The sequence below is a fragment of the Aethina tumida genome, chromosome 5 (assembly GCF_024364675.1).
Source record: "Aethina tumida isolate Nest 87 chromosome 5, icAetTumi1.1, whole genome shotgun sequence".
Lineage (NCBI taxonomy): Eukaryota > Metazoa > Arthropoda > Insecta > Coleoptera > Nitidulidae > Aethina > Aethina tumida.
This window is the reverse complement of record NC_065439.1, coordinates 4,344,675-4,371,048: the sequence shown is the minus strand read 5'-3', so window position 1 is coordinate 4,371,048 and position 26,374 is coordinate 4,344,675. Positions and strand designations below refer to the sequence as shown.

Genomic DNA, 26,374 nt, shown 5'->3' with positions numbered 1-26,374 from the left:
AATCTTTCTCTTTGCCATTGGAACTCTGTAGGGTGCCTTCGTTATGGGTTTATCCGTCTCAGTAACAATTTCGTGTCTAACTTCGGCTGCCAGGCTCACACCATCCGTTCTTGAAGCAAAGATATCGAAATTTCATTCCAAAAATTGGTTCAACAAAGAATCTATCTCCACTGACTTTCCGACCACCTGCGGGCAACCTGTCAAATCCTGTACCCATCGAACAGGAACTCCGCGCGAAGCATTTACTTTTCTTTCCTTATATTCCCAAGGAGCACCAAAATTACTACCCTTATCACTAGAAGGCGTAGTCCTACCAAACTCTCTACCTTTAAAGAGAGAGCGTACAAAATTACCCGGAAGTGCCAAGTTTGTTATTGGGGTATGTCTTTTAATTGTCTGAGGTATTGGAGAAACATTAAGAAATCTAACAACAATAGAACTATTTTTACTGTTTGTTTTTTCTGGTATTTGAACTATTGAATCAACAAAAACAACGCCTGTTGAAAGATGATTGAGCGGTTCACAAATCATAGTGCCAGGTACTTACGACCCGGGCATCAGCCTTAACACTAATATCGCAACCATGAAATGCTGGAATAACCAAGTCTTCAGATAATCTCACCACATTCGGGTGTTTGGAGCTAATACCAAATGTACAGGAATCAAGATCGGCCAAATCTTTACCAACATGAGAGTCTCGAAGAGAAAAACTATTATTAAACCTGATATTGTTAGATTCTTTTGGGCTATTGAAAACCAGATTTTTACTGTGTGGCACTTCAGAAGACTTTCTAATGAGAGAAGATTTTTGCTTGATCTTCTCCCCGTCAAGAAACAAAGACACTGAACGTTCATTGAGCAGATAGTCTTCTGCTAAGTTACAATTGACTGTAACTTCCCGGCATAACCGTGACGCTTCCTGCAGGTGTCTTTTGTACTCATGCAAACCAAACAAATTCCTCTCAAAATCCAGAACAGGCTTGAACTTTTCAATAAAATCCATTCCGAGTAATCCATTTGTTGGAAACTTTAAATTCTTATCACAAATTATAAAAGTATGACTAATTTCAGAATATTTACACTTTAAATCAAATCTCAAACTAAGGGTAGTTTTTCCCAATTTATTTAACTTTTGACCAGAAATATCTGTAATAATTGAACTATCTTTTTCTATTTTATGGTGAAAAGTTTTTAAGAAATTAATTTTTACTAAACTAACGCAAGCACCTGTATCAATTAACCAACTAGAAGGTTTATCATTAAGGAATAAAGTTATATATTTAGCATTTTCTGGGTTTAATTTTAAAATTGTGTTATTAGTTTCTATCTTCTTGTTCTTCGATTGTGGCCTTTCCTTAAAAAATTGCAATTTTGAGTCTTTTGTCTGGTGCTATTACACTTTTTACAACACTTTAATGGACAATCTCGACTATAATGACCTTTTTCACCACAATTATAGCATACATCAAATCGATTAGCAGGACGTTTATGGGAAAAATCTTGATGTTGATTATTTTCATATTGCATTGTATTAAAGTTATTGGGTGGATGCTGATTATATGAATGTTGATTGTGCGAATGTTGATTATGTGAATATTTATTATTTGAATATTGGTTATTCGAATACTGATGTGGAGATTGATGAAGTCTCGGATTTTGATCAATAAAATTAACTTTTTTATTATTGTTATAATTATGATTAACATTTATGCCTCGACTACTATTTTGTTCTGATATTATTCTTGTTCTAGACATATTATCTTCATAATCATCATTCTCTTGTTCTTTTTCGAATCTACTCATTATTTCTTCTTTTTCACATGCAATTTTGAGTGCTTGATCAATGTTTAATAATATTCCTTCAGCTCGAACTTGATTTGCTATTTTAGTCTCTATTCCGTCTAAAAATTGTTCTGCAATTAGTGCTTTTTTGTAATAGGCGAATTCTTGAATCTCAGTGTTTGAATTAATATCTTCAGCTAATATTTTTAATCTATAGGCAAAAGCGCCTAGAGATTCCCCAGCTTTTCTTTTACATTTGCGTAAATTTGCCTTTGCTTGTGCAAAACCCACTTTTCTTGGGAAAATGCTGCCTAACCAATCACTCATTTCAGACAGTGATTTTGGTCTTTGATATGCATCAATCATATGATAGTATTCTTTCGCGATGCCTTTTAATTTTAACTCGGCTACCGCTACCATTTGTCTTTGAGTCCAGCTGTTTTCTTCGCCAAATAGTCGAATATTATTAATGAAAAGTTTGTAATTGCCTTCTCCATTGAAGTCTTCAATGTAGGCTAAATTAGTACCTATATTTAATTTCGAAACAAATACATTTAATGATTCAATAGCAGCTGTTGTATCTGCATTTGGTTCTGTTCTAGGATTTAAATGAGTTGAACTGTGAGGAGGATTATCATCGGAATTTATGGATGTATTGGGATCTTCATGATAGTGAATTGAGTTTCTATCTGTAGCCATTTTTTTTTTTTTTTTAAATGAAACAAACGAAACTAGAAGATATTCAAGCTGTTCAAGATCTACAACAGGAACTCGCTTTGCTCACTTATCTCCTTCAACTTATCTAAGTTGAAAAAGAGAGTACAATGGAAAATCAATCCTCTTTGCTTCAGAAATTGTTACTTTGGTAGATTTTCGCTAGATTTTTTACTAATGACTTTACGCAATGAAAAAAAAAACGCTAGTACATGTAAATACGCCAAAAATTGAATTTTTTTTTTTTTAAGATGTTAGGAGACAGACGACAGATAATATCACAATAACAACAATAAAAACAATATATATATATATATATATATATATATACATATATATAACCCAATCAGATACGAATATTCGCTGAAATAAAATATTAATTAAACAACCTGAAACAAACAAATTATTAAGGTTATAAAAATATATATATGAATAATATATATTTAGTAACCCCAGGCTATGTGTGTACCTGAAATAAATGTACAATTTGATATATCTGTCTCCTTTTCTTTATAATTTACGAACTTATAAATTGCTTGTTATTTCTTTATCAAAGACTTAAACGCATATGATTTACATTAACAACACAAGTCAAAACAAACTACCGCAAAAGTAAAAGTATCACTTTTTTTTTTTTTTTTTCAAATTTTGAACACGTGTTACCTGAAGGGTCGGTCATAAATCTATCAATGACACTTAGCGTACCGTACTACCTGCGGTACAAACTATTTTTAGGCTAGAGTCAAAACATGTGTTCCAACATATAAATTCCGTAAATTATAAAACACTTCAATTGTTAGAAATTATGTTTTAACACTTAATAAAAATAAAGGATTGTCCTAATAAAATATGACATTTGTCGGAAAAATAGGAATACTTAAATTAAACAATCCCAGATATTAAGTTATAAAAACAATTTCCAACAATTAATAACGACAAAAAATGTGATTTTATCTTTGCCGGAGATTTCATCCGATTTATGTGCTTTCTCTCAAAATTAATGTTTAAATATCTCTAACTTTCAATTCACAAAAATTAAACAATCAACTATTTGTTAAATGACACTAAAATTGAAACAAAGTATAGTCTGAAATTAAAATTCGAATTTAAATCGACAATAACAATTAAGTCGTCACCATTGAAATCAAAAGATGAAAATACGACTATAACCAGTTATGCGGACACAACTAAAAAAATCATGCAAACACCAATTTATGTGTCAACTTTTATTTTTTACTTTTAAGAAACACAACTGACACCAATTTATGTGTCAATTTTTATTTTTTACTTTTAGGAGTCACACCTGACACCAATTTATGTGTCAACTTTTATTTTTTACTTTTAGGAGTCACACCTGACACCAATTTATGTAACGGGTACATAGGTAAACTTTACTCGAATGATTTGTACCTGAAGTCTTTTTGAAAGACTCGTTACATCAGGTTAAAGGGAGCGATTTTATCCTATATTTATTTTTGCACATGCCTGACTATACATTTCTATAATAGTTTAAATTATAGTGTCACTAACCTTTTGTTACTGTTGTACTTCTTGGTGAGCTGGGTACTGTGTAGAATGAAATACACGCACAAACTCGCGTTCGCGTACCGATCCCGGATAATTTCAAATATACTTACTTGTCTTACTGTTTATGTATTTTTAGAATACACCAATAAAACTCGATTTAACAAAAAAATAAACTATCTATTTATAAACAACAAATATAACAAGGAAAAATAAAGAACAAATAAAAGTTTAATTGAAAATGAATAAATTTCGTTACTCGAAATTTGGCAAAAAGGCTGTTTGATTTGAACTTAAACTTTAACACGTGAAATAAACAGTAGGACTTACGTAAGTATGCACCACACAAAGAAAAAACACAAAACAATCACAAGTATTTACTGTGCGTGAACGGACAGAAAATACTGTAATGAAAGTTTCGAATAAAATCTCCTGAAACTACTGAAACTTAAGGTTTTATAATTTCAGAATTAAGTGGGGTGAGAAAAGGGTGGTACCGAAGTACTGAAATCTCCCCCACAGAGATTTTATTCCAACCAATAGGGTTGTTTGTTAAAAACATACTTTTCAGTCCTGAACAACATTGTTGCCAAATTGATCGACATGTTTCCCTGTCATGTCCCTACTCTAACTTTCATGTACTTGGTCTAAAAAACCTTATGCAATTCATAATTCAATTCAATACATTATTTCAATATAACTATAATTTTGATGTTGCTTACATAAGGAAAAACCATTGTACTTACAAACATTTTTCAATCTTTAAAAATCAATTCATTAACTTAAATAAGACAAAAAAAATAAAAGAACAAAGTTACAATTCTCTAAAATTTCATGTTGGAGTAAATTATTACATTTTCCTTTAATTAATTTAATTTAATTACTGAATTAGTTCTATATAAAAATATCACTATTTAAACTTCGAACCCACTGTGCGACCACACTCTGACACTAGATAAGGGTTCGAAAAGGACACATGTGTTAAAAAAATCAACGAACGTTTAGATTAGGATAAGTAATTTTTAAAATAAATTTTGTATTTTACGACTATTTTACGATAACCAAATGTAAGATTAGTTTTAAGAAAACCCATAAAAATATGAAAAAATTCGTGAGAATCTAAACAAAGTGGTGGTCTAAAAATTCTCCCACGAAGTCATTTATTAACGGTTTTCTTGCTCTTATTACACTATAAACTAAAGTATATACAGCAATTTTAAAGGCTAAAGATTAATATAGTTTTACAGTATCTCATAAATTGTCAGTTGCGAATGTACGAAATAGAGACTTTGGCGACATTATTGAATGTATTGAAAGAAAAATTATATTTTTTGATCACACAAGCACTAAGTGTATATAGTTCAATTAAGAAACGTCTCAGGTGACACTAGTTATTATAATATGTTACTGACCCACTATGTGACTCAGTCTACTGTCTCAGTGATGCATGATGTCTCTCTCTAAATTCAGACGGGTCGAATGCTTTTCCTACTGTATACATCTTTCTTCAAGAAGAGACATACATATTGTTCATAGCAATGATCCACATAACTTAACAATTCCCACTTTGTTTGACCGATCTCCTTATATAAAGTACCACGTGGTATTAGTCCAAAAATCTCCTAAGACTGTTTTTATGAATTTAAGTAGTCCCCTAAGAAGTAAAGCAGTTACTCTTGAAAGATGCAATGGTTTTGTGTTTCAATATCACACATACAAACAAAATCTAAATAGAAACAAATTCTGAATAGAACTATAAAGGACAATTATTAATTATAATTTGATATACATATATATTTAACAAGAAAAAATCATAGTTGCACATGTCTGAACATAGACAATAAAATAATTAACTTTATTAACAATGCTTATGATGTAAATCTCATATGAATGTGGAGTGATATAATGGTGTGAAAAGTCTTCTTTGTTGTTCTTTGGTCAATTAAAATTTGTGGAATATTGAAATATATTGTTTATCCCTTACCGAAAAGAAACTGGTTACTGACCTTTAACTGGTTAGTGACTTTCTAATGGGTTTAATTTAGAATTTTAGGGGTACATCTAATTAAAAAAAATAATAACAATTTTTTATTTTCTAAAAATGACCCACCTAAATGTGATATTATGTACATGCAACAATAAAGTACAAAATAAACATATTTTTATCTTTTTTAGTTTGGTAAATTATTCTTCATAATTTACTTATTGTCTTTACCCTGTATGGCATAAACAAATATAAAAGAATTAATACATTCCCTACAAATTTATTAACACGTGAATACTCTTCATATTTTTAAAAAACTTTAAAATAGATAATTTATAAATAAAGTTATTTGTATATTACATTAAATAATGTATGGTGTAAATAACACCATTATTTTGATTATTGGGCATAGTTATAAAAAGATTTCAGACACTCAATTTTTAAATTATAAATAACATCAAACAATGTTTACGATTTTATGTCATTCTTAATGTTAATTTTTGCAAAATATTTAAAGAAAATAATTATTTTATTTTTGATATTTGAAATAAATAATAATTTTGAAGAAAGAATGTAAATTCTTATGTAAATTATATTAATAATTAGGATCAATTATAATGAAAAATATGTTATTCATTAATATGGAGATTTTCATATTAATTTTTTGACCCCTCGGTACGATATTGATTAACAAATCACGTATAGCCTTTGCTATTGAGTGACAGAAATCATTTGATTAATAAAGTTCAACTATATCGAATAACTATTGTTTTATATTTTGCTTTTTTAATATAAAAATGTGTTGATTTATTAAAATTTTATTTATTTTAAATTTAGAAAATTATTCCTCTTAAACTCTTAATAAAATTTTGTCAACTAATAAGAAATATAATCATTTAGATTCGTTTTGTAGTAAAATAATTGTACATACAAATGTGTAAAACACATCTATAAAATAATATTAATTAATTAATATTAATTAATAATTAATGTTATTAAAGACATTATATGAAAGAAATTAAATAAGAGTAATATAATGATTTATATTTGGGTAATATAAAATAAAATATGAATACTATTTTATAAAATATATACCATACATAACGATTTTATTATTTTTAAACTCCCATGCTAATATATAGGTATTTATACTGCTCCATCTAAGGTCTAATAATAACAATAATAATATAATAAAAGATTACGATTCGACTTCAAAGTTATTTAAAGAAAATATAAATTTATTTTATTGAGATTTTATTTAAACTAAAAATATTTCATAAAGTCTAAAATATGAATTAATTAACAAATATTTTTTCTTTTAAATGTGCTGAAAATTGCACTAATTTTATATTTTAAAATTCTTTCGTAAACTTTCTGAAAAACACAAGGTGCGTCAAAGTGTTTAGTTCATAGTTATATTATTGGAACCTCAAAGACCATTTGTTCAATTTTAAAATATGTCATGTAAAATGATAAAAAGAAGTTTGTCGCTAGTATTTGTTTTTTTATAATATTTATTTATTATGTTAATATTAATTTCATCTTACTTTTTTGTGTCTTTTTGTCTACTATTATAAATACTACTATTGAACAAATTTTTAATATATTAAATATACTTAATTTCTTAATACAAAAATTATTAAGATATTTGTAGGATTTTCAATAAATCTAAATGTTTACAAAATTGCTTCTGATTGTTTTTTCCATTTTCTGAAGTATTCAATAAATTATAAAAAATATTGTGAACCACTAACAATAATGAAATTGATCGATTAATATAACTATTTATTTTTTTAATTTGAAAGATATATCAGAAATAATGGGCGATAAGATTCCAACTTCAATTTGTATATAGTAGAAAAAGCGTGTGACCCGTTTAAATTTAGAGGGAGACACCATGCATGACAGAGACAATAGAAGAATGTCTCTTTTAGGATTCAGGTGGACCAAAATCTTTTCAAGTTATGTAACTCGGCATTGAATTCATTTTCAAGTTAATAATTGTACGATAAGTTATGGGTAGTCTTATTATTTAATGGACTGATTCTTGCTTTATTTTAATATAATATATGCAATTTTAAATACTAAAACAGAGTTACATTCTTAAATAAGTAAAATATTTTTTACCATTTATAATAACTACAATTGTTGTTGGTAAATGGCTAAAAGGGACCTTAGCTGGTTCGAGACACTCAACAATGTTCTATTTAACTCCAACCAAGATTAACCAATTTACATAATAATTCGTGTTTAATTAAACATGTGTTAATTATTAAAACTAAATCTTATTATGTTTATTAAAAATAATAATTATATACAAATAATAGTAACATAATAAAACATAAAATGAAATAAATATACCAACTAAGATTAGTTGTCCATTTAATAAAAGAATTATGTATTAATTTTACAATGATTTTTTGTCCATACAAAATAAAATATTAAGTTAATTAAATAATTAAAATTATCAAAGTCATCACAATATATTAAGTATATATAATCACTTTTCTCTATTTCAGCGTATTTGTGCCTTCGACAGTTTGAATGATCTTTACGACTCTTAGGCCTTTGAAGGGGATTCTGTTGAGTCATAAAATATCTAATTGAAAGGATTGTTTATATACTTGGTTTTAATATTTCCATGGCTGTAAATTGCAGGTGTCATCCCCACTGAGGGTGGTCAAGGATTCTTAAATAATAACGATCTTTATTACATTAGTTTTTATTATACTTTTACCACACACATACACAATGAATGATAATAAATTAATAAACAATAGGTATATATTTTAAATATCTAAATCTAAGTGGGTTCACGGAAACAGTTATATTAATAGTACTAATAGTACCGCAATTAATTTTTAGGGTTAAGTCGGTTCCTTATGCAATTTGTTAACATTCCTGTTTTAGGAAATATTCTTTCCGAAGGAACGGACGTAATTGGTAATAAATTTTTATGCATCACCCAAAAATGAATGATTCGAGGACCGCCGAACATTGGGCAATGAAACAATTGCTTAACCATGGAATTGGCCTTTACTGTTGGAAGTGTTTGATAATTTATTATCAAAGTACTTCCACAGCGTGTCAGTGTCGGAAGTTTTAGGCTCCTCAACTTGGATAAAAGGAATGAGATCTTCAGATGAACTTCTCCCCAGTTCTTCTGTTATCCACTTCTCAGCTTTTTATTACTGACCCAAATACTTGTTTATTGTAGTGTTCATAACTGCCCAGTCGTCTCCAAATAATTGTGAGAATGTCATTCTTTAATTTGTTACCTATTTCTGTAACACAATAAATTTTATTCAGAGAATATTGGAGTCCCTGCACAAGTGGTATGATTGATGATAACGTAACATATTTTTCCTAAGACGATGTTGTTGTCATCAAATCAAATGCCTTCAGCAAAGGAACGCAATCTTCAATTGCACTAAGCATTTGAGGAAGCCTTGGTAAACTTGATAAGACTGCTGTTAGTTTTTAAAACGAGTTGCGACGTCTTGCTTTATTTTTAATATAGAAAGACCCATTTGTTTTGCATCCGTGTTAGTTTCTCCACTGTGCACTGTACTTAAAATGCCCTACAATGCTTCTGCACTTCTAGTATAGTGCATAATTCTTCATTTTGAGTTAGCCCATCTTTTACAGATAAATTCAAAGTGTGGGCCATGCACGGGTGATGATTCTTACTTAAATTATCATTTATTGCTGATTTTACGTTCCCACCATTGTCCGATACCACTGTGACGATCTTTTTTTAGTAAAAACTTACCACAAACAGGTTCGCATTTGTGGTAGCTGCCATATTCTCAACATTTTTTAAGGATGATACAAAATCGTAGACTGACTAACTCTTCAGAATGGAAACGGTTTTAAAGAAAATACCCCACTCTGAAATTCACTGGTTACACCTACACCCCACTCACAAGTGTTCATCCACTTCCACCTAATAATATTAATAAATTAACCACCATAAAAATAATTTGAATAATTAAAATAGCTACCTGCGATTGATGAAACTAAACTTTCACTACTATTACGACTACTTTTGTCTTTTCCCACGTTTTAATTTTGTATCCTTAAGATGGGTAAGTTAATTATAAAAATATTTATGTTATAATGTAGAATAATCAGAGACGTATTGGTCAAAACATCGAATTTAAGGTTCTTAAGACAAGATGTAAAATATTTATTGTAATTTAGTTACTCATTCATGAAGCTTGAAAACCACCACCCTATTATTTATATATAAAATCTTAAATTTAGATATTCCGTAACCAATAATTATCCCTAAAATTACTATTAATAAAGTTATCAGCTTAAATAATAAAGATAAACAAATAAGTAAGGAATATGTTAACTATAACTTTTAATTTGCATTTAAAAGGTATTGAATTACTTTCAATTTATCTTAAATAAGAAGCAAATATTGCATTTAGTTTTGACATAAAAGTTTGATAATATATTATCCTTATTTTTAATTGAAACCAAAGTAGAGGTATATCACTGTTAATGATATTATCTCCAATTGAAGAAATAAGAGATTAAAGAATAAACTTCTAACTTAATTCTTAAGAAGTGAAACTCTGTTTTTATTTCTTTTTATATAGATTAATAAAACATTACATTTTCATTGTATTTCATAATAAAGAATAAAATAATGAACAATTATACAATTTTAAATATTTATCTATATAAAAAATCATAAATTTAGATATTTCGTAACCAATAACTATCCCTAAAAGTACAATTAATAAAGTTATCAGCTTAAATAATAAAGGTGAACAAATAAAATAAAGAACAGGGAATATTAATCAAGATAATATTCTACTTCTAAAAATAACAAAAAAAATTAATCCACTTATAGCTTTTAATATTTCTACTCATGTTTCTCTAAAACAATTTAAACTAATAAAATTAAATACACCCGTTCTAATACAGTAAGTTAAACGAAATCTATAACAAATAGTTAAACCGCTAGAAATAGTGTCTGGTACTGCTGATTAATGCCCCCTGGAAACTGGGTCTTATCAAGTGTCGGTAGATAAAGACTCAATGAACAAAAATGTGTCTGTTATACCAGATGGGTTTTGCTGAGAATGTTTCTCAACGTCTGATAACCAACGTGCTGAGATAACTGAGGAACGTTGGGACTTTCCAGGTTTAGATCAGGTTATTATACCATAAATCACTGGAATTAACCAGTATGAATGGATTGGGAAATAGCAATTTCATGGTTATTGTTGAATATTTGAATATTGCAGGAAGTAAAATATTACTTTCTGGAAAGTTGTTGTTTTGAGACAAAAATATTTAAATTTATATTGTTTTAATATAAATATTATTTTTCAAGAAAAACATAAATAATAAAATAATAATAACATAAAATATGAAATAAAAAATTAATTAAAATTTTTAATAAACTAAAATTATTTCAGTGTTTAATTTGAAGAATCAAACGTAACATCTTGTTTAGTTTCATCTACAGTTACATTATGTAACAGTTATTTAAAAAATGTAATAAAGCTATCAAAGATTTCCAAATGAATTAATATTTTGGAGTTAAAAACGGCAAAATTTCTTAATTTATTTTGTTTTTAGATACACATCAAGTCATCAGAAATCATAACTAAAAAAATTTGAAAATAAAAGTTTATTCAAAGTATGTGTCTGTGATTTATTTGAATACATTTTGTATTACATTTTAACATATTTATATAATCTACTGATGGAATTATTTATACTTTTGTTATCTAGTATTTATTCATTTTTTATTTAATGAAATAATTCATCAAAATTTTTAAAATGTAGTCTCCAGTTTTTTTTTTAATTTAAAACACAGGAAAAGTATTCTTTAATTAACTTTTGTGCTCAATATTGAAGTGTAAAAATTGTAGAAACATCGGCATTATTCAAGATATTAACACACCATCTATAATTTGGTAAATAAAATTTTCTGTTTAAGTAAATAGTACATTTTTAGAAGATATTTCTTACGGGCTAAATTTAATATAAATTAATAATCACCCAAACTTGCTCGTGAGATACAATAGCAAAAATTTCCTTAATTTATCGATAAATTTAATTTACATAATTAGCCTAATTAAATCAGTACAATTATTTTAAGATGTAACATATATGTTAGAAGTAACTTTTCAACATTTTTAAAATACAAACTACCATAATATTCTGAAAAAATTACATTTCATTATATCTGTAATTTTGTCTTTCAGGGAAATAATAAATAAATGGTCTTTATACTAGACTAGGTGCTATAAATATAGGTTTTTCAACTGATATTAATTTTATAGCTATTTATTTTGATATTTCTTACAATAAGGAAGATTAGTTACAGGTAATTATGTAGGACTATATTAAATCATTCACTATTACTACTTTTACAATATCTCAATACTGTCAGTCAGTCGAAAGTACGAAACACTTAGCCAAAATGAAAAACGAAAAAGAACAAACACAAACAGAGAACGAATACGAAATGACAACACCTAAACGTCCATACAATTATCTTCTTTTAGTGTTATGTGAAGTGGCATTAAGAGATTATAATCCAGAAGAAGATTCCAATAGTTCCGAAAATGCTGAAGCTACTAATGATCATCAGTCAAATGAATTGACCAATAATCAATCACCAGAAACAGGTTTTTCTGATGAAGAAGAGACCAACCACACAGACTCGTCTAATGATGAGTCTGTTTCGGAATCAGAACATTTTACTGATGAAAGTGACTTAGATTGGCAACCAATCGAGGAAGTTACCCCTAAAAGGAGAAGATTTCAACTAAATCCTCATGTATATAGTAGTGATGAAGAAGAAGTTGCGCCAATCATTAAAAGAAAGAAAATAACACCAATTAGTCGGTCCCAATCACCGGACTACGTGGTGATTGGGTCAGGTGGTAACAAAGTGCCAAGGGATGCGTACGAGAAGATTAATTGGAAAAATTATAGGTTAGCCACGAGGAAATTAATGAACTTGCTGTTCACTAAGAAAACGATGGCTACCTCTTCGTTGACGGGGAAAAAGAGTCCGGCTTTTCTGCACAAAAAGTGTAAGCCGCAGTTGAACCCAATAATTGTGGGGGACATTGTGGAATGTATTGAGAAGAACTGTGAGGTGGACCGTCAACGAATCCGCAACGTTTTTACCACCAAATGTGCGGATGAGAACAAGATATTAAGAAGGCTACAAAATGATAAGGGTAAATAGGAGACATTTTAACATATTGTAAATAATGTACATAATGTAAATAAATAATTTATATAATATCGAATTATATGTTTTTTATTAACAATTTAACAGAAATTTGTGCAAAGAAGAAGTTCGGTCATTATCGGACCGTATTAAAATTATTTCTCCCTTAACATAAGTTAAACACATGTGTTACTTTTTAGGATTTTGACCATTTGTCGCACAGCGGCTTCATTTTACATAAATTCAAAGAATTTGTTTAGAAAATATGTAGTCAATAATATTAATTTTGTACAATACATTCAAATAATTATACAATTCTTTCTGTTACGTTAGATAATGAACTGAATTACCAAATTATTGTATTATAATTGTTGTATTATATGTATACATATAATACAACATAATAATTATTATGTTTTAAATTTAATTGAATATGTGTTAATATATTCACATTAAGTTTTAGAATAATTATTTATGTATTTAAATGTTAATTAAGTTACATCAGTTTAGAGCAGAAATAAAATCAGTTTGGTAACAATGTTGTTACTTTCCTAATTCTTGACATACATTTTTGATCCAGAAACTTAAGAGCTTTGTTGTATTGTATACCCATTTTGTGAAATTCGAACAAAGATCAAATTGCTTCCTCTTTTACTCCACTCATTTCTTAAATTTAGAGTGAAGCTGATTCAGTTTCATCAATTCCTCGAAGTATCTTTCAATTCAAAGTCAATTAAGAAATGTATTATTGTCCATACATATCATTTTTTAGCAGTATATTTTCACATAATTAGTAATAAAAAAGTTTAACAGTTTTTGTGGACTACACAGTATATTATAAAATTTAATTACATGTAAAATTATATAGAGCAGAAATAAAATCAGTTTTGTAACAATGTTGTTACTTTACTAATTCTTGACACACATTTTTGATCCAGAAACTTGAGATCTTTGTTGTGCTGTATGCCCATTTTGTGAAGTTCGAACTAAGATCAAATTGCTTTCTCTTTTACTACATTCATTCCTTAAATGTAGAGTGAAGCTGATTCAGTTTCATCATTTCCTCGAAGTATCTTTCAATTCAAAGTCAATTAAGAAATGTATTATTGTCCATATATATCATTTTTTGCAGTAAATTTTCACATAATTAGTAATAAAAAAGTTTAACAGTTTTTGTGGACTACACAGCATATTATAAAATTTAATTAAATGTAAAATTATATAGAGCAGAAATAAAATCAGTTTGGTAACAATGTTGTTACTTTACTAATTCTTGACACACATTTTTGATACAGAAACTTAAGAGCTTTGTTGTATTGTATACCCATTTTGTGAAATTCGAACAAAGATCAAATTGCTTTCTCTTTTACTCCACTCATTTCTTAAATTTAGAGTGAAGCTGATTCAGTTTCATCAATTCCTCGAAGTATCTTTCAATTCAAAGTCAATTAAGAAATGTATTATAGTCCATATATATCATTTTTAGCAGTAAATTTTCACATAATTAGCAATAAAGGGGTTCAACAGTTTTTGTGGACTACTGTATAGTTTTTAAAGAATATGTTACTTAAGAATGCAAGATTTTATTTGCTCAAAAACGTATGAAATAATAATAGGCACTTTATTTAGCATATTAATTATTTACTTTTTATATTTATTATAAATAAAATCTAATAATAAATAAATATTTAAAATAATTAATTAATTGAATTGAGGTATCAACTTGATATATTGTGTAAAATATTAAACTTTGTTTCAATTAAACGGGTCCATATGGAGAATAAATACGCAAATTTATATAAATGACATTTGATCACAATATAACATTTTGCAAAATATTAATGCTCATTATTTGGGTGGAATATTTATTGTTGGGTTCTGGCTTGTCAACGACGTATGTGTGGTACTCCCCATACATTCAAATCCGAAATAATGTCCTTGTTTAGACTCACATGTATAAGGTATTTTTTGTATTTTGACATATGGTACCAAATTAGAAGTTTCATTGGCTTTTTAAAGTGTATTTTTAATTAATAACATCAATGCCATTCTTTATGAGACAATATATAATAATAATAATATGTAATGTTTTCCACCCCTTAATTTTTAAGGCTGAGACGTAAATTCATGACTAGCATATCAGAAAAGATTAATTGAGGCCTGTTTATAGTTAAAATAATAAATATTTTTAAAATTGTAACGGTTACTTATTTAAAATGCATAGAGCCTTCTGGATTTGCTCAATTTTTAAAATTTGATTGTCAATTTCTTCAGTATATGAATATAGTTTATCTTCTTCTCTTTCCAAAATTATTTTTTTTTTGGCAGACTATTGTAATATAGTAATATTACATAATTTATTATTCTTCCTGTTTTTTAGAACTGCTAATTCTGTATCCTTCCACTTAATAAAAATTCTTGGAAAGGGAGAAATAATTTTAATACGGTCCGATAATGACCAAACTTCTTCTTTGCACAAATTTCTGTTAAATTGTTAATAAAAAACATATAATTCGAAATTATATAAATTATTTATTTACATTATGTACATTATTTACAATACATCCGCACATTTGGTGGTGAAAACGTTGCGGATTCGTTGACGGTCCACCTCACAGTTCTTCTCAATACATTCCACAATGTCCCCCACAATTATTGGGTTCAACTGCGGCTTACACTTTTTGTGCAGAAAAGCCGGACTCTTTTTCCCCGTCAACGAAGAGGTAGCCATCGTTTTCTTAGTGAACAGCAAGTTCATTAATTTCCTCGTGGCTAACCTATAATTTTTCCAATTAATCTTCTCGTACGCATCCCTTGGCACTTTGTTACCACCTGACCCAATCACCACGTAGTCGGGTGAGAGGGACCGACTAATTGGTCTCATTTTCTTTCTTTTAATGATTGGCGCAACTTCTTCTTCATCACTACTATATAGATGAGCATTTATGTGTAATCTTCTCCTTTTAGGGGTAACTTCCTCGATTGGTTGCCAATCTGAGTCACTTTCATCAGTAAAATGTTCTGATTCCGAAACAGACTCATCATTAGACGAGTCTCAAGTGCCTATTATTATTTCATACGTTTTTGAGCAAATAAAATCTTAACATAACATATTCTTTAAAAACTATACAGTAGTCCACAAAAACTGTTGAACTTCTTTATTGCTAATTATGTGAAAATTTACTGCTAAAAAATTATATATATGGACAATAATACATTTCTTAATTGACCTTGAATTGAAAGATACTTCGAGGAAATGATGAAACTGAATCATCTTCAGTCTACATTTAAGAAATGAATGGAGCAAAAGAGAAAACAATTTGATCTACGTTCGAACTTCACAAAATGGGTATACAACACAACAAAACTCTTAAGTTTCTGCATCAAAAATGTGTGTCAAGAATTAGTAAAGTAACAACATTTTTACTAAACTAATTTTATTTCTGCTCTAAACTGATGTAACTTAATTAACATTTAAATACATAAATAATTATTCTAAAACTTAATGTGAATATATTAACACATATTCAATTAAATTTAAAACATAATAATTATTATGTTGTATTATATTTATACATATAATACAATAAACTAATAATAATTTGGTAATTCAGTTCATTATCTAACGTAACAGAAAGAATTGTATAATTATTTGAATGTATTGTACAAAATTAATATTATTGACTACATATTTTCTAAACAAATTCTTTGAATTTATGTAAAATGAACCCGCTGTGCGACAAATGGTCAAAATCCTAAAAAGTAACACATGTGTTTAACTTATGTTGCTTATAAAATCAATCTAAAATGCTAAGCCGAAATAATAATTGTCTGTCACATTTCAGTTTTCTTTATTTTGAAAGGTTTTTAAAAACCCATGAAATTAAACATCCCTTGAAATCAATAAATTTGAATTGCAATCGTATATTTAAGAAACAACCATTTCGTTAATATTACAACAGCCACAATCATACGATTAAAGCAAATCAGATTATACAGTTCTTCTAAAACATCTGAACTAACTGATTAAGCTTAGTTGAAAACTGTTCCTTAAGATGAACTTCTCTCTCGGAGAGTATTGTCGGAATCTGAATCTCAGAAGCAATATAGAAGTAATCCATGCTAGACAACAATTACTGAACATTTTGTTAATGTTTTCAAAATTACAAGCTTAGCTTTATCAACCCAAGAAGTGGAAACAATTCATTCGTTTAGAAATAATCCTCAATACATTTTAATCATTTTAGAAAATTGATAAATTAGAGTGGTGATTGATATTGGCATAAATATCAAAAAGCCCGTTTTAAACTTTTATTTACACTGTCTCAGGACTTTTAATCTATTTAGTTGTTCTTATCTTTACAGTAAGTGCTCTACAATCTTCAGAAATATTAGAAGAATTATATTTAAGAAATAGGTTTGACAGTAATCTAGAATAATGTTCTTTTCCTCAGACAACAATTCGGTATTATTTCTAATTTAACTATTAAGTAGAAGATCTCACTGTGCCTGAAAATTTTACCACGGGTTAAAAATGTTATAAAAACAAATAAACTATTAATAAAATTGTTAAAAATTAAGATATATTAGATCAATTTTTAGTCGAAGTAAAATATGAAATTTGAATCAATATCACATCTAATATCAATTCCTATTGATTATAAAACACAGTTTTATTTCCAATTTCCGGTTAGTATAGATAAATTCGAATATCAAATATTTTTGATGATTTTTTTATTTGAAACAACTTATATAATTGAATAACCATATAAATATAATTTGTTCATATGTACAATGTTGCTACAAATCCGTGGCCAATAATTATATTTAAGTTAGAAGTAATTTAACGATTTTCTTATAAAATTCCTTTCTAAAAAAAAGAATTTTTATTATAAAGGGCGGCACACGACATTCTGTCTTCTCTCTCGAAAATGTTTAAGTAAAAAGAAAATTAAATTTGATGAAAAATTATCAAATTATCAGTTAAGTGTAAAATAAAATTTACTTTTTTTAATATCCATTTTCAACAGCATTAATATTTTAAATTGTACATACTGAATATTAATGATATTCAGGATGTTAATTGAACTTTATAGTTTGAATTTCAAGTTTAATACATATTAAAAATAATACCTAGTAATAAAAGTTCGTAATTTATGAGACCTCCAAATTTAATTTTCAATGTACTAACCTCATTTGAAACATTGTCAATAGAGAACGTCTTAAGTAACACTGTATTTGATTGTAATAAAAAGTTTCTTACCATCCATTTCCAAAACACATGTTCCTTCCGTTTCCAGATTAACAAATTTTCCAAAATATCCATCAATTCGTTCGTCTCTTCCATGAACTGTTTGCATAAAAACTTGTTTGATAATGCCAAAATTTTGTTTACAGATAAATTATCTGAATTGTCAGAACTATTTACATGTAACTAAAAAATAAAAATTTGAAATAAATGCGATCAAATAATTTTATTTCATACTTTTTTTATAATTGTTTTATTTTGCTTTTTATATTCTTGAATTTGCATCAAATTTTGCTCCAACTTCCCTTTAATCCACAGCATTAAGTCATAATTTCGTTCCTCCTCATTAACAAAATTAAAAATATTAGCATGCTTCCGGTTTTCTACTTTTAAGAAATCATAGTTTTCATCGAAAGGTGACGTTTTCAATTTATCAAAAAATAATTGGTCCAATGATGGCTTTGCAATTATAAAGGCAATTAAGAAGAGCATCTTTCTGCTACCAAATTTCAGGGACTTTGGGAAATCACCAAAGTCAATTTTCTCGTATTTTAAGTTTCGTAATAATTTTCCTAAAGTTTCCATCTGAAAAACTTATTTCTGTGACGTTTTTGAATTGTTAAACAAATTTTTACAAAATTGTCCAAAATTGCAATATGTCTAAAATCCAAATAAATAGTTACAGGAACTCAGCATATAAATATTTAGTAGTTAAATAATAATATATGTCGTCTACTGCAAATTTTATGTCTTTTATGGCAACAATTTTGAACAAATTTGGAATAATTCATAATATATAAATTGGGTTTAAGCAGAAGCATTGTGTAAGCATACAGATTACTGTTTTTATTGTCCGCCTCTAAATTGATACCTCATACTAATACGTACCAGAATTTTATTGTTTTTGTTCTCTTTGGCCATACGAAAATGTTCAACTGACAAATTTAAATCGTGAAATAGTAAATTCAGTAATTTACACAACACTCCAATTGTGTATTTAATTTCGCTCATGTCTGAACAGTGATTAATAACCTCCAAATATTTAGTAAATTTATTTTGACCTCTAATTAAATTACTAATGTTTATCAATTGACAAAAATCAAATTGTCAAATTTGATAATGATAAAAAAGTATAGTTATTTTCATGTGTACACATAAGTATGTAAAGAAAATATTGTTAAATCCTTAAATAGATAAAAAAACGCCTTTCTTTATATGAAACAATTATAAAACGTATACATATTACTCCATTTTATTATCATTGATGATTTCTGGGAAATTTAGCTATTTAAGAGTGGTATACATATGAGAAAATTACTATGACATTGATTTCAAACACAATTGAGTTAATTAACTATGCTTTGTTGTTAATATCAATATTGTTCACCGTTCAAATTGTTCATCAAATTCTAAATTATTTAAAACAACTGTAGTGAATACATGTGCATATTTCAAATACTGAATATATTTAATCAAACTATTTGAAATAATTATATAGTTACAGAATAAGTAAAAGTTAAAAATTAACAATATATTTATACAATAGAAGCGTTATTGCATTTATTATATTACTGTTTATATTTGGCCAATAAATTAAGAATAAGCATTTAATTTATATCTAAAGTGTGGAAAATAATATCCAATTATAAAATTACTGGTAAATGTTAAACATGTACTTTTGAATAAATTTGGTATAGACCTTATTAATTTCACAACACGACTGACTCAATAATATTAATAACGATAGTTCAGGTTAATGAAAACCAAAATTTCTTTTGTATTGTATGAACTTTTACAAATTATTTAATAATGAATGATAATAATGATAATTTCTACAAAGTTAAATTTCAGGAAGATTTGTTAGGAGAGCGTTGAAACAGTTCCAAGGCTGCCGTTGATGACTCATCACTTGTAGCTGTTCGAGGCCGACCTGAATGACCTTTATGCACATCACACACTGTTCCATGAACTTCGAATTTGTCTCGTATGCGTGTAATTGTTAATCTTGAAGGTGGTTCTGTATCATACTCACTTCTCCACTGTCTTTGAACTTCATTTACATTCTCAAACTTCCAGTACCACTTAATAACCTGCTTACGTTCTTCAAAACTCAAACGTACGTCCCCCATGTTGATATTACAAATTCCAACTGATAATATAACATAGAAGGACGATTATGCTGGCACTTGGCGAAGAAATATAACATTAGCCTTGTAGAGTGGGAAAACTACAAAGTTTAAAGTGTGTATACATTTTTTTGAAGCACCCTGTATATATAGGGACTGTGGCTTGTTAGAAGTGCAGTGTCGTCGGCGTATTGAGCTATAATTTTGTTAGGTTGTCGTTGTATCCGTATGTTTTCATCTTGTGGATGGGGCTCAACTAATGGTTTCCTCGAGGCGAAGCTTCCACTCCAGTTGGATGTCCATTAGTGATTTCTCCGATTGTTTCGTTTCTTGGTTTCCTGGGTTGACCGATTAATAGGTCCACACCTGGGACGTGTGTGGACGCCATAACTGCTTACAATTCAACTGTCGGGGTAAGAATGACCTATTTCTTCGACGCCATTTTGTCTTGGGTGGTAGGTACTCAACTAATGGTTTCCCCGAGGCGAAGCTCCCACTCCAGTGGGATGTTCATTAGTGGTTCCTCCGATTGTTTCGTCTCCTGGTCTGTCAAGGTCACTTCTTGGAGTCTCATTTCTATGGGGGTTTGTCCATCGTTCAACATGGATTGATCGACATTTGCTCTTCTGTGGTTTATTCTGCTTGTACTGTATACGTTAATGGGATTTTCAAGTTTGGTACGGACGTCTTGTATGAGTCTTCGCTAGTTCAATATTTAATTGTTTTTGCTGTTTAAAAAATAGTGTCATGGCAGATGAACTTCTTTTAAAAAATGTTACAATCCCTTTAATTTTTTTCAGCGTATTTTAAAGAATTCTGAGCAATAAGGTTTAAGGTATGTGCATAACATCCAAAATGCTGTAACTGAAGTTCTTCTTTTATTGCACTCTTAGTATTAGGAGCGTTTTTCCTGAAATAATCATTAAAATTTTAATTTTTAAATTCCATTCTTCAAAAATATTTTTAATAAACTTGGCAAGATTGACACTAGTATGTCTTTCACCAAAAACTTCGCATCCTAGTACTGCATGTTTAATTTCTAAGTTACAATGTTATTTAGAAAATGTGCAGTAACTCCCAAAAAATTGTCTGTTGTAGATGATGTCCAACAATCAGTTGTAAGAGTAACTTTATTTACGTTGTTCATTGCTTCTTTAGTTTTATTATACACTTTTTCATATTTAGCCGGAAGTACGGTACTTGTTATTGTTGTTCTGTTAGGTAATCGGGATGATGTATTAAGTATCTGTACAAACAATTGAAATCCATGATCTTCTACCACCGAAAATGGCTGAAAATTATGGTTAAAAAGTAGCATGAGCTTATCATCAATTTTATTTTGTGTAGTTCCTTCAACTTTTTTGTTTTGGCCATTACAATATTTGATTCACTCTCCCATTTGGTCATCCCCGAAGTAGATGATAGATAAATCCTATCTAATACAACCCTACAAGAAGAAACTAGAAGCTATTTTAAATATAAAAGAAATATTTTTAATATATGCCATCTTCAATTAGGGCCCCGATTTGTGCTACTTAATGCCGTTGTTGCCGTTGTCAAATGAACTGCACACAAAGTATTTTAAAATAAAAATAAAATTGTTCATAGTATTTCTGTTTTGTTTTATTTATTTATGTTTTAATGATAATTATTATTTAAATCCAAGTTACTGTATTTTTTATGTAGACTCTTCTTGCAGAATCAATATTCCTAAATGAAAAGAATTAATTGGTAGTCAATTCAAGAGGCATAACATTTCAAATTGCTCATAGATTGTTATTTGTGATTATTTATGCTTTAATGATCCATATATAATTTAAATTATTCTTTATCTTCTGAATCATAAAATAACCGTCTTCAGTCTTGACATTCTCTTTTAAAACGAACAATGCTAATCAATATTTACACAACAACAAAATTTTAGTAATTAATCAATTTATTTTTTTTTACATTTTAACAAGTTGTAAGTTAAGAATTTAAATATTGTGCTTTGTTTACCTTCTAATATCTTTCATGTACTCACTCATTTGAGTTTAATTTACAAATTAGATCACTAGTAATTTACAAATATTATAAATAAAAAATTAAAATTATAAAGGCAGGGAGTTGTAGAGTAATACAATCAATTAAACAACACAGTTTATTGGAAGAACAACATATAACACGTGTATCTTAACGAAGGCAACCACACAATGACAGTTTGACGTTTCCGAATGGGGTAGGCAACTCAGGTTACACAATGTTTCGGTTACAACATACCAAATAAATGGACGGATTTGCCATTATTAAATAGTAATAGTCTGGGAGTAAATTTTCTAAGGTATGTAAAAAATTACAATTTATAAATTTCTCTTAAGTAAAAATATTACTTAAATTACCAATGATGTATATATATAATTTTCTTGGGTAGATCATCGAATTTTTAACACATAATACACACATCTTTCACAAATTTCCTTAAAGTCTGAATATATTTATAGATAGATAATAGGAAAATATAAATTAGGGAAAATCTGATAAAACAATAAAAAGTCAGATTTTTTATAAACTCTGCCTCTAAAAAGGAAATGATGAAGAACATGGTTAAATGAATCAACAGTTTTTTTTTTGATTTCTTACATTTTCAACACCCTTTAAATATATTCTAATTTACTGTTGAATAAAATTGAAGTTTACTTGTGCAAAAAATTATAATTACATTTAAATTACATGGTATTTTAAAAATTAAACTTCAATAATTAATATTAATTAATATTAATTCAATAATTTATATCCGTTAAAGAGTTATTAAAGTTAAGATATTGATCAAACTGGCGCATTCGCCATTTTTAATAATAATGTTTACCCGATTGTTTCGATTGTTTTCGAAGGTTTTCTTTCGTAATCGAGTCAAACAGCCAAGTGGACAGTTTGATTCGATTGTGCTGAACCATTGTTACTCAAACAATGATCTTGGAATCCTCGATCTTTATATAAAGTTCTTATTAAAGCAGATAATAAAACTAACCAACATATCACAAATATTATTCTTTATTAGTCTTCGAGTCTAAAATTGTGGCTTTTGCTACATCAGTACTAGAAGAACTTCTAGAAGAGTTAGTTTTAACTATTTGTTGGAAAGCATTTCGATATTTCGTTTGTTATTTTGATTTGAAGATTTAGGATAAGGGTGTGTTATCAAAATATATAATTTATATTTAACAGATGCTATGCAGATTTTGCTATTTTTTAATATTTTATTAAAGAATACCCAAATTATTAATTATTATCTTTAAAATATGAAACGTTTGGCCCTGGATAAATGGTCAAATTAAATATTAATTATTACAAACTTTTATTACTATATAAAACTTGAAACCGAAAACAACATTTCATTAAAATATCTTGTATTGTTTCAAAATTTTGTTATTGTTGAAATTTGAAAACTGACAAATAGTGAATCAAAGTAAATTGGGAAATAATATTGAGCATAGAGAAATATATCATAAAATTTGGTATTGATTCTTATGTAATAACAATTTAAATTATTCAAATATAACTATTTGAAATTATTAAAATTAATAAAGTTTTAATATTAAGTGGTTTTATTATTCCATTATTTCATTCTCTATTATGTCATGATAACAATTGATAGTTTACAAAATTATATATAACTTAAAAGAAGCACAAGAATAATATTTCAATAAACTAAATCATAAAATTTGGTACTGATGATCACGTAATAACAATTTAAATTACCCCAATAGTTCATTTCTTATTTTGATTTCACATAAACTGAAATTAATAATCAAAATGAATTTGTATATATTTCATTAAACTCAATGTGGTATTTAAAATCAATTAGTTGTTGGTTTTACATATATTTTACCAAAAAATAATGATTTCAAATTCTTTATCTGTATATAATAAGCATATAAAACTAATTGAATGAATGATATTATTAAAATGCATAAATTAATTCATTATTTTATTCTCTATGATTTATGATATGATCACAATTGTTAATTTGTGTACAGTTCAACATAAGAAAATGAAAATAACATTTCATTAAAATATTTTATTTTTGAAAATTTTGTTATAATTAAGATTTGAAAGCTGCCAAATAGTGAATCAAAGTATATTGAGAAATAGTATTGGACATAGAGAAATAAATCAGGAAATTTGGTATTGATTTTTATGAAATATCAATTTAAATTATTCAAATATAACTATTTGAAATTATTAAAATTCATAAAGTTTTAATATTAAATGGTTTTATTATTCTATTATTTCATTCTCTATTATGTTATGATAACAATTGTTAGTTTTCAAAAGTATATATAGCTTAAAAGAGGCACAAAAATAATATTTCAATAAAATAAATCATAATATTTGGTACTGATTATCATGTAATAACAATTTAAATTACCCCAAGGCTTCATTTATTATTTTGATTTCACATAAACTGGAATTAATAATCAAAATGAATTTGTATATATTTCATTAAACTCAATTTGATATTTAAAACCAATTAGTTGTTGGTTTTACATATATTTTTCCAAAAAAATAATTATTTCAAATTCTTTATCTACATTTTATATTATTCAAATATAAGTATCTGAAATTATTAAAATTCATTAAGTTTTAATATTAAATGGTTTTATTATTCTATTATTTCATTCTCTATTATGTTATGATAACAATTGTTAGTTTTCAAAAGTATATATAGCTTAAAAGAAGCACAAAAAATAATATTTCAATAAAATAAATCATAATATTTGGTACTGATTATCAGGTAATAACAATTTAAATTACCCCAAGGCTTCATTTCTTATTTTGTTTTCACATAAACTGGAATTGATAATCAAAATGAATTTGTATATATTTTATTAAACTCAATTTGATATTTAAGATCATTAAAGTAGACGAAATTGTTATATTTGACTTGTTTTCTATCATAGCTCAGTTTAAAATAAATGATTTTCGACCCCTCTGAACTATCAACGTGTGAAATATTTTTTATAAATAATAGTGCCTATGTTTGTTCTGGTTCGTGCCTCTTTTACATCTGATTAACAACTTGGACAATTAATGGAGCAATACAAATCAGAACAAATAAAAAGACTTAAACAACGGTGACAAAAGCTGTATGTAACCTTTACATTACCCAAATTATCCATGATACCTGGGGCAGAAGAATTTGGAAGACGACGGAATTAGGAAGGTTTGGGATATTTTTTATGAGATTTAGGCTCCAGGCGGACAGTTTATATTATCCTTATTTTATGTTATCTTTAGGGTGCAGTTGTTAAATATTTTTCTTTGTTCCTTTAATAGATGAACCCTTAGAATATTTATTATTTTCTTTATAAGAATTGTAACCATTTATTATTGTTGTCTAAGTCACCTCTCATAAAAGTAGACAGCCAAGTCGTGTATCCGATTGTCACTTAAATTACAGATTAAGCATTTGAATTTTACTTTAAAATATGAACTGTATACGAAATATGATTATAATATTGAATATTAACAATAATTTACTGTATGTAGTCAGTCAGAGATACATAGTAATAAATATTTCGTATGACTAATAAAGTATATACTGAATATCTTATTGAAAATAAATAAATTATTATCCAAATTATCCTGAAAATATATTGAAATTAGCGGAAAACTAAAATGAAGTGATAAAAAATCAGTCAATTATAGAAATGGTGAAGATGCACAAATATGTTTTCCATCATAACAAAATAAAATAATATTGATAAATTGGTTATAATATTAAAAAATAACACACACAGTTC

At 27.4% G+C, this 26,374-nt stretch overlaps 2 protein-coding genes across 4 annotated transcripts; one reads left to right on the top strand and one right to left on the bottom strand.

Annotated features, from left to right (window-relative positions):
* The first annotated feature begins 11,685 nt into the window (after nucleotides 1-11,685).
* LOC126265731 (protein insensitive-like) lies at nucleotides 11,686-13,313 on the top strand. 2 transcript variants are annotated; one of them, XM_049968190.1, is made up of 2 exons: nucleotides 11,686-12,918; nucleotides 12,974-13,056. In XM_049968190.1, the coding sequence occupies exons 1-2, from the start codon at nucleotides 12,456-12,458 to the stop codon at nucleotides 12,976-12,978; spliced, it is 468 nt and encodes a 155-aa protein (XP_049824147.1). In that variant the 5' UTR covers nucleotides 11,686-12,455; the 3' UTR covers nucleotides 12,979-13,056. The 2 variants fall into 2 exon arrangements, with proteins under 2 accessions (XP_049824147.1, XP_049824146.1); XM_049968189.1 differs by having other exon boundaries at nucleotides 11,686-13,313.
* Nucleotides 13,314-17,520: 4,207 nt separating this feature from the next.
* LOC126265733 (uncharacterized) lies at nucleotides 17,521-19,537 on the bottom strand. Of its 2 annotated transcripts, none has more exons than XM_049968193.1 (4): nucleotides 19,354-19,537; nucleotides 18,703-19,050; nucleotides 18,481-18,651; nucleotides 17,521-17,726 (listed from the first exon to the last, which is right to left on the bottom strand). In XM_049968193.1, exons 1-4 carry the CDS (start codon nucleotides 19,474-19,476, stop codon nucleotides 17,718-17,720), a joined length of 651 nt encoding a protein of 216 aa, XP_049824150.1. In that variant the 5' UTR covers nucleotides 19,477-19,537; the 3' UTR covers nucleotides 17,521-17,717. The 2 variants fall into 2 exon arrangements, with proteins under 2 accessions (XP_049824150.1, XP_049824149.1); XM_049968192.1 differs by lacking the exon at nucleotides 17,521-17,726 and adding an exon at nucleotides 17,935-18,087.
* Nucleotides 19,538-26,374: the final 6,837 nt, after the last annotated feature.

Excerpts from the sequence above, each read along its gene's own strand:
- LOC126265731 (XM_049968189.1), top strand. The coding sequence starts at position 12,456 with ATGAAAAACGAAAAAGAACAAACACAAACAGAGAACGAATACGAAATG.
- LOC126265733 (XM_049968192.1), bottom strand. The coding sequence starts at position 19,476 with ATGAGCGAAATTAAATACACAATTGGAGTGTTGTGTAAATTACTGAAT. Across the intron at positions 19,051-19,353 it reads ACAAAAACAATAAAATTCTG|ATGGAAACTTTAGGAAAATT; the intron begins GTACGTATTAGT and ends TAAGTTTTTCAG. Across the intron at positions 18,652-18,702 it reads ATAAAACAATTATAAAAAAA|TTACATGTAAATAGTTCTGA; the intron begins GTATGAAATAAA and ends TTTATTTTTTAG.